The sequence below is a fragment of the Notolepis coatsorum genome (assembly GCF_963971535.1).
Source record: "Notolepis coatsorum genome assembly, chromosome: 17".
NCBI classification, from domain to species: Eukaryota; Metazoa; Chordata; class Actinopteri; order Aulopiformes; family Paralepididae; genus Notolepis; species Notolepis coatsorum.
Genome location: NC_140181.1, coordinates 2,193,672 through 2,207,052, shown reverse-complemented (window position 1 = coordinate 2,207,052; position 13,381 = coordinate 2,193,672). Strand labels below are relative to the sequence as shown.

The 13,381-nt window shown below is 43.6% G+C and overlaps 1 protein-coding gene across 1 annotated transcript in view; it reads right to left on the bottom strand.

Annotated features, from left to right (window-relative positions):
• The window catches only part of LOC311243433 (importin-13-like), a gene marked incomplete at both ends in the record, with an annotated part of 159,906 nt that overhangs the window by 51,648 nt on the left and 94,877 nt on the right, over positions 1-13,381 (bottom strand). Inside the window, 2 exon segments of the mRNA XM_084332664.1 lie at positions 9,664-9,716; positions 9,849-9,945. Coding sequence (XP_084188790.1) covers positions 9,664-9,716; positions 9,849-9,945 — 150 coding nt within the window.

Below are 13,381 nucleotides of genomic sequence, written 5' to 3'. Positions count from 1 at the left end.
TAAAAGTGGGGGAGAGGAGGCGGTTAGGTGGCGTAGCGGAGATTGCGTTCGTCACCAACCCCGAAGCTGTGAGCTGGATTCGCCTGTTCGAATCCAGCTCACAGCTCCGGGGTTGTCACCAGCTTGGCTGGCCGTTCACACTAATACAATTGGCAGTATTAGAGGGTGGGAGAAGCTGGCGGGGTGGGACCGGGTCGTTGTAAACAGCGACTCATACAGTTTGTTCGGGGCGCCTGCTAAGCGCAGATAGGACCTGAGTGGGATAGTGTGATCCTTCCACACGCTATGCCCTCTCGGGGAGGATCCGCGCTGCCAGGTGAAAAGAAGCGGTTGATTGGCTGGACGTGTGTCGGAGGAAGCACGTGGTAGCCTCCACTCTCCCAGATGATCTGACTGTGGGGGGTAAGTGTGCAGCGACCAGGAAGGGGATTGGGAATTGGCATACGACTAACATTGGGATGGAGAAAATCGGAGGAAAATGGAGGGGGAAAAAGATCAATAAAATAAAAATAAAAAATAGTGGGGGAGAGGTCAGAGGCCCTATGGAGGCTGAGGCTTTTCCTGATTTGAATCCAAATTTTTGTGGAGTCGACCACCATTGGGTTTGCAGAGAGTCCAGTAACCGACATAGGGAGTTGGGAGCACAGCAGAGAGCGAAGAGAGTATCTAGAGCAGACCTGGGCATTGTATGATGATTCTGATGATTCATGTCAACGTTCACACGCACAATATACGCTTATTTAGGATTTGACTTGATTGAACAACAAAGCAGTCGGGGCAAGCCGAAAACGGTCGAAAGTGTGGTTATTTGAAGTTTGGATTTCTTTTTTCACAACTGAGGTAGGTAGATAACATTTTTAGAGACTAAAGTACAGAAAAAAGGTACCGTTGGGTACCGGTATCGATTCACTACCGTACCGGTTCAAATGTGAACGGTACCCATCCCTACTGAACACACAACTGCAGGGCAAGGGCATTTTTGCTCATGAAATGCATAGCCATGTGAAAGCCTTCATGACAAAGCTGCAATTAATTTCAAGGCAACTAGGCAGCAACAATCTCAAACACATGAAAACCCTGAAAGAAGTCAAACCATCAGCTGATCACCGGCACAGGTACTCATCCATGTTGGGAGCACTGCATGATGAATTTTCAAGGCGTTTTCAAGATTTCAAAAAGGTTGAGGATGAAATGCAGCTGGTTTCCTCTCCCTTTACCTGCAGTGTTGATAGTGCACCCACTGATGTTCAGCTTGAACTCATTGACCTGCAGTCTGATTCACTACTGAAAGAGCACTTTAAGTCAGCATCACTGCTAGAGTTCTACTCTGCTCTCAAGGAGGAGAACTTTCCAAACATGAGGAGACATGCTCAGAAGATGTTGGTTCTCTTTGGATCCATCTATATGTGAACAGACATTCTCAGTCATGACGTTTACCAAGTCCAGGTACAGATCCTCTCTCACTGATGAACATCTGGCAGCTGTGCTTCGCATCTCCACCTCAGACATGCAACCTGACTTTGATGGACTTGTTAAAGCTCAACAGAGACTTATCACACTGAATGAAAAAAAAAAAGAGCTGAAGAACACTAAAATGTGGAAATATAACAAGTGAAATGGGACATTTGATATTTTTTTTTCTTTTTTTTGCACAGTTCTGAAAACATTAAATGTTTAATATAGGCATGTAGAGTAAAAAAGGCTACTGGGACCAGGGGCGGATTTAGGATTGTAGGAGATCCGGGGCTTAGCCCAGATAGGTGCCCGCGTGAGCGGGCACGGATTTTTTTTACTTCGACACCACAACCTTTAACTTATACCACCACCTTAAAGCAGACAAAAGGCACTAGAGAACACTTAAATTCACACCCTTTAATTAATGAAGCAAACTATAATAATTTATAATAATAATAATAATAATAATAATAATAATAATAATAATAATAATAATAATAATAATAATAATAATAATAATAATAATAATAATAATAATAATAATAATAATAATAATAATAATAATAATAATAATGATAATAATAATACACTGTGTTTGTATAGCACCTTTCATACAAGAATTGCAGCTCAAAGTGCTTCACAGCAGTACAAAAAGACAGGCATAAAATGAGCACAACATTTGCAATGCATTGCAATGCATTAGCATAAAGTGCAGACATAAAGCATAAAATAGATAGCAGTAAAATAGACAAAGTCAAGGTAAGACATAGAACATTAAATCACATCGTTTTTCATATTAGGATCTAAGATCTAGGGTTAACTCGCCGAACGTTGAGCGCCAGAACCCCCGAAAACCAGAGTATAGTCGGGGCTTCATCGTTGTTTCTTTTATTCGATATTTCCATTCATAAAGACATGCCGGCAGCCTGTGTTATCACTGGGGATGGGTCTGAGATCTCAAAAGCTATGTTTCTAAGGTGGAAGAATTATGTTTTTGTCAACTTATTGATTGTGATTTAAAGCTTAGGTCTGAGTCTACCATAACACCAAGACTTAACTCACTCAAATACAGTTAGCATCTGCTAAATCTGGTGCAAACATATTTTCATGTAACAATGATTAATTGTCAAAAAAAAAAAAAAAAAAAATTATAATTTTTATTTTAATTTTAATTTTTTGAAAATAGATTCAGGGCTTTTCAGAAAACATTCGGGGCTTGAGCCCAAGTAGCCACCCCCTAGCCCCGCCCCTGACTGGGACACTTTTCATGTCTTGTTTATTTTGGCTATAAGATGATGTGATGTCTTTAGAAAGCTAAGAAAATCCTTGTTTCAATAGTATATGAAACTCAAAATAATAACTTTATTTGTATAGCACTTTTTCATACATGCCCTTTGTTATTAACACTTTAATCGCCGGAAACGCCGTAACTCGTCATTGCCCGCCATGCTCATTCTGCCGAAGACGCCATAACACGTCTTTGATATCAATATTTCAAAAATCTGTGATCGAAATCATATTTCTCCTCCGGGGACCTGATATATACTGCTGATCTCCACTCAACTCTCTAACGGTTCAAGAGCGCCATCTGGTGGCCGATCGGCAGATCGGCCAACAGGAAGTGACGCGCCAAACAGGAAGTGCTCATCCATATTTCGTCCGGGCACTCGCGATCGTTAGCCGGACTCTATCTCGACACACTGGATAATCAATCGCTCGTTAATAAACAATAAACAACGTTATTTGGACGTATATAGTATTATACAACCTGGAAATGGTTCATCTAGATCAACATCCCATAATCGAAAACTGTCTACTCCAAGCTGATCGTCCAACGGCGCGAGGAAGATACGGTAAGATCCAGCGTTATTTTCTAACGTGTTCCATATAAACTGCTCTGATGATCATATGACCCACACTAGGTGAATGATATAACGTTGCCCACGGAATTATAAACGACCCCCGCCCATCCGGTCATCATTAGATGATACGTAGTAACTTCTAGAAGTACCTCCAGTTGAAATTTTTTATCTGGCACCGATCGCTACCAAACTGTATTTGATCATCAATATAATGCATTTGGGGCTATAAATCAAGTTCTGGAGAAAGCTGCAGAAAACGATAAAAACATACTTATACTTTAGACCATATTTTAGTATGAATATGTGAATGAAAAAGTATAACGTTGCTACACCCTGAACAATGGATATAGGACATTGAATGGGCCATAATAATGTCAATTTAGCAATAGAATTTAAAAAGTTATAGCCCTGCAAAGAAGGGGAACTTCTCCATAGACAAATAGAGCTGGCTAGGGATGGTAAATTATGAATTTAACCATGGCGATCAAAGTGTTAATGTTTCACATTTTGTTTATCATTTTGGAAATAAATTCTATTTGAATAAATGATATTTTTGAAAGCTAACCTCACCTTTTAATTGCCAAATAATAACATACACTCTTACCAGGGGTCAAAACAATGCCATTACTGCTTTTTATATAGAAATAAAATGTATATTATGCATAATTGAGTTTGGAATTTTGGCCCGGCCCTCCAACATATTATCAGTTGCTCATTCGGCCCCCCGGGAAAAATAATTGCCCACCCCTGATCTAGAGGAAGATAGTTCCATGTCGACCCACACCGGGCCTAAGTTGTGTCGTGCCCCTCATCCAGTATAAAAGTTTGTGTATGTTACACGCCCAGTAGTAGTGCTGGAAGTTAGGCAGTGCCAATCCCCCTAGCTCTTTGGGGAGTTGTAGTATTGATCTCCTCATCCGTGGGATCTTATTGCCCCAGAGGAAGGAGCTTATTAATCGGTTGAATGTCTTAAATAACGACTTCTTAATGAGGACTGGGATATGGGTGAAGAGATATAAAAACTTTGGTAGCACTACCATTTTAATTAAATTGACTCTGCCCACTAGAGACAGTGGAAGACATGTCCACCTGTTGAAGTCTAGTTTGCACTTTTCAAGAAGAGGTGAGAAGTTTTTTGAGAACATTGTTTGGATTGAGTTGGTGATCTTAACCCCTAGATATCTGAATCCATCTGTTGTATACTTAAAGGGGAAGAAAGTCCAGGGTATTTTTTTGGCTGAGGGGTTGATTGGGAAGAGTTCGCTTTTATGAAGGTTTAACTTATAGCCCGAATAGGACCCGAACTTGTCCAGTATATTAAGAATTATAGGGAGAGAGGCGGTCGGGTTAGATATATACAGCAGGAGGTCGTCTGCATATAGGGACAGTTTATGAACTCTTCCGACCCGTGTGATGCCTTCACACCTCTCTTCCTGTCTTAACCAGATGGCCAGTGGTTCGATGGCTAGGGCGAACAGAAGGGGGGAAAGGGGGCAGCCCTGTCTGGTGCCTCGATGAAGGGGAAATGAGGCTGACTGAAGTCCGTTTGTATGGACTGAGGCGACTGGGTGTGTGTAGAGTAACTTAATACAGGCAATAAAGTCAGGGCTAAAACCGAATTTCAGCAATATAAAGAAGAGGTAGCCCCACTCCACTCTGTCAAAGGCCTTCTCTGCATCCAGGGAGACAATGACTTCTGGTGACATAGAGTTAGGGGAATTGAGGATATTAAGAAGCCTTCTAGTGTTATGAAAGGAGGGTCTACCCAGCATGAATCCTGTTTGGTCAATTGAGATTAAACTTGGTAATACCTGTTGTAAACGTTTGGCTAGGATTTTGGATCGAATTTTTAAGTCTACATTTAAAAGTGAAATGGGTCTATAGCTGCCACATAGAAGTGGGTCCTTGTCTTTCTTAAGCAGGAGAGAGATCGAGGCCTCAGACATAGTTGGGGGTATGCGACCCTTCGAAAAGGACTCGTTATACATTTCCTGGAGAATTGGAGCGATGGATGTAGAGAATGACTTAAAAAATTCCACAGTGAACCCATCTGGGCCCGGTGTTTTACCATTCTGTAGAGACGTAATTGCTTCCAGTACTTCCGTAATCTTAATCGGACCGCCCAATGCCTTAGCTAGGTCTTGATCGATATTGGGGAAGGCAATCTCCTCTAGAGGGTTGTCCCCTTCCCATATGTCTGAAGAGCACTGTGAGGTGTACAGTTCTGAATAAAAGGCAAGGAATGTCTTATTAATCTCTACAGGGTCTAAAATAACATCACCAGTCGTGGATCGTATCTTGGGGATCAGTCTGGATAGGGATGTGGCACGTGCTTGGTGAGCAAGCAGTCTCCCCGCCTTGTCACCAAATTCAAAGAACCGCTGTCTGGTCAAGAATAGCTGCTTCTGCGTTTTATTTGTAGTCAGTAAATTGAATTTAGATTGGAGTTGAAGACGTTCTTTATATAGGGCCGGGGTAGGGGCTGAGGCGTAAAGGCTATCAACCCTAGCTATATGGTCTGCGGTTGCAGTCAGATCAGCTCTTTCTGTTTTATTTAAGATGGAGATAAAAGAAATTGCCTGACTCCGCATATATGCCTTAAAGGTTTCCCATAGAGTGCACCTAGAGATTTCGGGAAAGTCATTGGTGTCTATAAATAAGGAAATCTGTACCTCAAGAAATTCCTTGAAAGGAGTTTGGGCCAACATTGATGAGTTGAGCCTCCATTGTCGGAAAGGGGGAACATATCTAGAAAAGGTAATATTGACTGAGGTGGGGGCGTGGTCTGAGATCACAATACTGTGGTACTCACAGGAGTGTACTTCTGACAGGTAGCGGTTGTCCAAAAGGAAAAAGTCAATACGCGAATAAGAGTGGTGTACATGTGAGAAAAAAGAAAAAGCTTTATTTGAATGTGGTTTAGCTCTCCAGGGGTCGAATAAACCTAAACTATTTTTATATGTGTCGAGAATTTTAGCTGATTTGGATATGAATGGGTTGGACGACGACCTATCTAAGGTGGGGTCCTGTACCAGATTAAAGTCACCACCGATAATTAAATAGTGGTCATCTACCTTGGGAAAGGAGGAGAAGAAATTGGATATGAATTTGTCATCATCCCAGTTAGGTGCATAGACATTAGACACATGCCATAATCACAGGTGTACCACATAGCCTACCTGAAATAATCACAAATCGTCCATTAGGGTCTTCAATAGAATTTGATAACTCGAAGGGGATATTTTTATTTATAAGGATGGCAGCACCTCTTGCTCTAGCTGAGAATTTAGAATGAAATATATTCCCTATCCAGGGGCGCTTGATTCGATGAACCTCTGTCGACCGAAGATGAGTTTCCTGCAAAAAGAAAATGTCACCCCTGAGGGAAACAAACAATAACAATATACCTACATCCGCCCTTGTCCATAATCCCACCCCTCCAAATCCACCCGTACGAACCCACCCATGCGTCTATTTCCCCCCCTACATGCCCACCCACCTCCCCTCTATACTCCCAGCAGGATAGCTTTCCTACTTTTATAACTTCTCCTATCCGGAGATTACGCTGCATCCCACCTGGTGTGGGATGTGCATGAAGTCCCCCCTGTGTCTCCCGAGTTTCGTGGTCTCTGTCCAGCAGAGAGATTTTTACAACTTTTTGAACTAAACCTATAAACTGAAGCTATGACATCAGACATGGCCACAAGTAAATGTCTCACATTTAGCAGATGGACTTTATATGAACTAATAACTGCAATAAAATGCATATATGTATTGCAGGTGTGCCTGCGTTAATGCTGCACTTACACACATGAAATGAGCTTTGAGTGAAATAATAATAAGTGTGTGCGTGCACCTGCTGCCCATGCATAAAAAAAAGAAAAAAAAGAAAAAGGCTTTAGATGAAATAGTAAATGCAGTATTCATACCAACGCAGTGAGTGGGCTTTAAGCGAAATCATATTAAATGCATGCGTATACGTGCTGCACCTATCTGTGCAGTAAGTAGGCTTTTTAGGAGAAATAATAATAAATGCATACATACTGTGTGTTCACACATACACATACATGCCTGTCCACGAATGCATGTGCACTCACACACATTCATGTAGCCGTGTGCATGCAACCGCACTAATTGTCAAAAATTCATGTTCTTGGAGAGCTAATACCACAATGGCCACATGTAGCCTATAAAGTATAATGTCCACAGTAATCGAATAGGCTTTAGATTAAATAATAGGAAGTAAATATACATGTATGTACACACACCCTCTGACACAAATAGGATTTATATGTCCAGTAATAAGCATGAATGCCCACAAACACACACCCCTATATACACTAGAAATTCCGTTGCCTAAGCGTATTTGACCATCGAAACGTGTATAGACATATACACTGGTAATCGCGATGGCGATGCGATCACTTGGAATTATTCTTCTTGGAATACCTTCTGGCTAAGGTAAAGTACATTCTATGTCTATTTTACCGAATCTGAAAACGTGTTTTTCTAACTATCACAGTTCTGTGTTTCACCGGACGAAAAACATGCTCGGCAAACACGATCTCCCATTTTTCTATTTTTCTCCCATCCCAATTCAACCCTCCCCTGTCTCGAACGCTGTTTCTTGCCTCCCACAAGCCGGCTGCAAATTAATTTAGGGTGACCAGACGTCACGCATTGCGCGTCATTGTACAGCATTTCAGTCTCCTTTCACGCGTCACGCATATTGAGACCATGTCCCGCATGATTGGTTGTCATCCGCGCTAAACGCCCCCCCCCCCCCCCCCCCCCAGCCAATGTGAAAGAACCTATATGCGTCGCGTAACGATACTAGTATCTGACCGCGAGTGACACCGCATCCTGGGCATCCAGGCGACATGACAACAATCGCTGAGGACCCAGACCGAGCTCTGCGCTCATTGTTCCGCCATGATAATAATAATAATAATAATGAGCGCGGAGCTTGGTCTGTGTCCTCAGCGCTTCAAGTGCTTCAAGCGCTGAGGACACAGACCGAGCTCTGCGCTCATTATTATTAATATTATTATCATGGCGGAGAGAACAATGAGCGCAGAGCTCGGTCTGTGCTAATAATAATAATGAGCGCAGAACTCGGTCTGTGTCCTCAGCGCTTGAAGCACTTGAAGCGCTGAGGACACAGACATAGCACGAGTCCCCTCCGATACTCGAGGTAACAGCAGTCGCATCTTCTCACCTGCGCGGCGTGATCTTCACGTCAGGGGTCTGCGCTTTGGAGGGGCGCCGCCCCCATCGCTTCCTGATTCTACTGCGCAGGCGCACCAACCGACCTGTAGGAGTCGCTGTCCACAACGCCCGATCCCCACCCATCAGTTTCCCACCCCCTAATACTGCCAATGTGTCTTAGTACGGACGACCAGCTAAACTGAAAGCAATGTGTAGCGCTGCCCACTGCATACACGACCCCCCCCCCCCCCCCCCCCCCTTGATGATTTTGTGATGATACATATATACATGTCATATACCTTTGATTTGGGAGTATTCTGGGTTTCAGGGGATCAGCCAGAACGGTTTGGGCTTATTGCATTGAAGAAAGACTGTATTATCTTGGAAATGCATGATGTTTAGCGTGTAATAAACTACAAACTACAGCCTGTGGAAACAAACTATTATTCCTTTTTTTTTTATCCACTTTTTCTCCTTATCTTTCTATTTTTCTCCCATCCCAATTTCGCCTCGCCGATTCTCCCTTCAATTCTCCCCTCCCCTGTCTCGAACGTTGCTAGACTATGCCCCCCACTGGTGGGCTGCAGTGAGGACCAAGCCTTGCATCACGTGTCCCCTCCCTCCGGTACTCGAGGAGGCAGCCGTCGCATCTTTTCACCTGCACAGCGCGATCGCTCAGTGGCGAGGAGTAACGCGTGGGAGGCTCACGCTGCCCCCGATACTTCCTGATTCTGCTGTACAGGCGCACCAACCGACCTGTTGGAGTCGCTGTCCACAACGTCCAATCCCCACCCACCAGCTTTCCCACCCCCTAATACTGCCAATTGTGTTAGTATGAACGACCAGCCAAGCTGGTAGCAACGCCGAGAGCTGGGCTCGAACCCAGCATCACCTGCGTTAGTGGCGAGCGCCTTGCCCACTGCACCACTTAGCCGCCCAACAAACTATTATTCCCATGCTGGACTACAAGTAATGTTTGTCAAAATGGGCCTCTACAGCTATAATACAGAACACACACACAGCTTGGCAAACATAGTGCAACGACCACGGAAACAACTAGAAGGCTGGCATTCTAAGGGTAAGGATAAGCAATATGCGTGGCAGTCAAAGTGTTACAGTAAGTATATTTCACACTAACCTGAGCATGAAGCTGCATGAAGGAATCTGCAATGTCAGGGTGATTCCTCGGTCCTACACGATTAACATAGAATATATAAAACAATTACATAATAGAACTTTTTTTTAAACAAATTAAAAGCTATTCACAATCGGATAAGTAAGAAAAACAGGAATACGTTTTATTTATTATTAAAAACAATTTACCTTGGTGGAATATGGTGAGCGTAGCGGATGTCAACGCCTCAATGAGTCCTTTTATGGATGAGAAGTGGTCGTTCTCTCCAGCAAATATCTGAACCATCTAAGAATTACACAAATACACATATTACATCCATCACTAAGGAACATCAGATAATTACATAAAGACACATATTACATCCATCACTAAGGAAAGACAAAGATGGCGTCTGCTACAGGACTGGATCGGTTGCCTTTAGAGTCTTTCCAAAAAGCAGGAGGAGGAGGGAGAGGAAGAGGAGGAGGGAGAGGGGGAGGGAGAGGAGGGGGAGGAGGAGGAGGGAGAGGAGGAGGGGGAGGGGAGAGGGAGAGGAAGAGTAGGAGAAGAGGAGGAGGGAGGAGGAGGAGGAGGAGGAGGAAGAGGAGGAGGAGGAGGGGAGGAGGAGGAGAGAAGGAGGGAGAGGAGGAGCAAGAAGAAGAAGAGGAGGAGGAGGAGAAGGAGGAGGAGGAGGAAGAGGGGGGAGGAGGAGGAGAAGGAGGAGGAGGAAGAGGAGGGAGAGGGGGGGGGGAGGAGGAAGAGGAGGAAGAGGGGGGAGGGGGGGAGGAGGAGGAGGAAGAAGATGAGGAGGAAGAGGGGGGGGAGGCCCACCTGGCGTGCAAGCTCCAGAGGCGCGGCCTGCGGAAGGCGCTGTAGATCTGAGCCAGCGTCTCACTCAGACGGGCCACCAGGGGACCAAAGTCATGGAGGAGGGTCCGTACCGAGCGCTCAAACACCCCACACACTGCCTGGGGGGAGAGGGGGGCTGTGAGAGGGTGGGGGTCAGGGGGTGAGAGGGGGGCTGTGAGAGGGTGGGGGTCAGGGGGGGAGAGGGGGGGCTGTGAGAGGGTGGGGGTCAGGGGGTGAGAGGGGGGCTGTGAGAGGGTGGGGGTCAGGGGGTGAGAGGGGGGCTGTGAGAGGGTGGGGGTCAGGGGGTGAGAGGGGGGCTGTGAGAGGGTGGGGGTCAGTACACACACACACACACACACACACACACACTCCACACACACACACACACTCCACACCAGTGGAGGTTTCTCTATGACAACACGTGAAACACAAATTCACTCATAATTCATAATTATTATTAATTTACATATATATATATAAAAAAAATTATTTATATATATAAAAATCTTATTTTTTTATTATTATTATTTTATATTTTTTATTAGAAAAGTTTTCCTATGTAAAAAAATGCCAGTGAATTTTTTTTTTTTCAAAAAATGGCCAAAATTGACAGCTCTGAGCAGGCCTGCACTGTAGTAATGACTGCAGTAATATTCGTGCATGTTCACTTCACAGGCTGACCCAATGTTAAATAAATAATAAATAACAGCCAATCGAAATAGGCTATTAACTTCGTCTAAGCACGGTCTGTGCAGTTAAACTCTTGCCATTGAATGGAGGATTGAATGATTGACAGCCCTTGACATCCAATACACAGAGGTTGAATATGATTGGCAGCCTTGCAAATCCAATCAGAGATTGCTGCATTGCAAAGTCAAACGGGTCCAGCTGCAGGTCCGGAGGTTAGGTTTAGCTCGGGCCAATCTCAAGTTTCTCAAGTTCTTTATTAGTTGTCATACAGAAGTACAGAATACTTTATACAAAATGTAACAGAAAGAAGCATTTTGTATAAAAGTATTCTGTACTTCTGTATGACAACTAATAAAGAAACTTGAGATTGGCCAGAGCTAAACCTAACCTCCGGACCTGCAGCTGACCCATTTTGACTGTTTGAAAGAGCAAGCTAGTAGTTTAGTTGTTGTTTAGTAGTTAGTAAGCTGTACAGCTATAACAAGTCAAGTCAGGCTAAATTAAACTTTGCGCGAATATTACATGTAGGACCGAAGTATAAACCAGCAACTGAGCAACATGAAGAAGTGGACTTATGCATCTGGATCAGAAAAAACGTTGTGGATGAAAAAGTAAGTAGGCTACAGTGTTTGTAAAAGCTTGTATGCTAACAGTAGCTAGCCAGCTTAGCCTACATCACAATGATTATCACCAAGCTAACTTACTGTACACACTGTAGGGCTGGGCAATTAATCAAAACAGAATCGGCGATATCGATTCATAGACCTATGCAATCTCATTTCTAAGTTATGACTATTTTTTTTTTATTAAAAAAACGTTTTTTTTTATATTTTTTACTTTTTAAATTATTTATCTGGGTTGAACATGATTTGTGGAGCTCCCTCTGGTGTTGTGATCGTGGTATTCACTGACCTTTGGGAAGTATTTCGACATGTACATGGGTATCTTAGTGTATCTTGTAGACCAGGCCCATTGCAAGTTGCTGTACTCTGTCGTCTACTCTAAGCCATCCTAGGTTGTCAAAGTGGGCAGGGGTGAGGTGGATTTTAGGAGTAAGGTCAAGCAGTAGTCTGACCAGTTTGTTTTGTGATGTTTGTAATCTTGTTTTTAGTGCCTTTGAGGTGCTTTGGTACCATGAGGTGCAAGCATAGTCGTAGTACCCTTGAATGAGTGCTCCTGTTAGAGTCTTCAAGGTATTCTTGTTTACCAGAGAGGAGATCCGGTACAGGAATCTAGTTCGTTGGTTGACTTAGTTTTATTACATTGGATCCCATTTTGTCACAGGAATGATTTGCCTCTATAGGATGGAACCCAGGTAGGGAATTTCATCTTTCCTTTTAAGATAAGATAAGATATTCCTTTATTGATCCCCTTGGGGAAATTCAGGCATCATAGCAGCATGTGGGAAGGGGGGGGGGGGGGGGGTACAGGTAGTGAAAACAACACAAGCAGTGTAAACAAATAGGTCAATATAATTTACTATCTAACTAACTGAAATATATTTTCACAGTGTCACATAAGGTGCTGTATGCATAAGGTAGTGTTATAATTTACTATCTAACTAACTGAAATATACATTATTCATTATTCACAGTATCCACATAAGGTGCAGTATGCATAAGGTAGTGTTATTGTCTTACTTGGGTTCCTATTAGTTCTAGGTCGATGTCTGGCAGCAGTCGCTGCCCACTGTTGTGGAGCCTGATGGCCACTGGTATGAAGGACTGGCCGAGGCGGTTAGTTGAGTGTCGGGGGGGTATGAGTCTGTGGCTTCCTTGTCACCTTCACCTAATATGTTTTGATCTGGTCAGGTGCGCTGTCACCTAAAATGTTTTGATCTGATCAGGTGCGCTGTCACCTAATATGTTTTGATCTGGTCAGGTGCGCTGTCACCTAATATGATTTCATCTGGTCAGGTGTGCCGTCACCTAATATGATTTCATCTGGTCAGGTGCGCTGTCACCTAATGTTAATATGTTTTCATCTGTGTCCACTGACCACTGACACACAGTGGGGGATGTTTTAAAAATATAATTTAATATATAATATAATATAATAATTTGTGCTTTACCTAAAAATTTGGTCAGCAGCCTCCACTGCTCCACACACACACACTCCACACACACACACACACTCCACACACTCACACACTCCACACACTCCACACACACACCTCCACTACTTCTGAGTCATGGAGCCACTT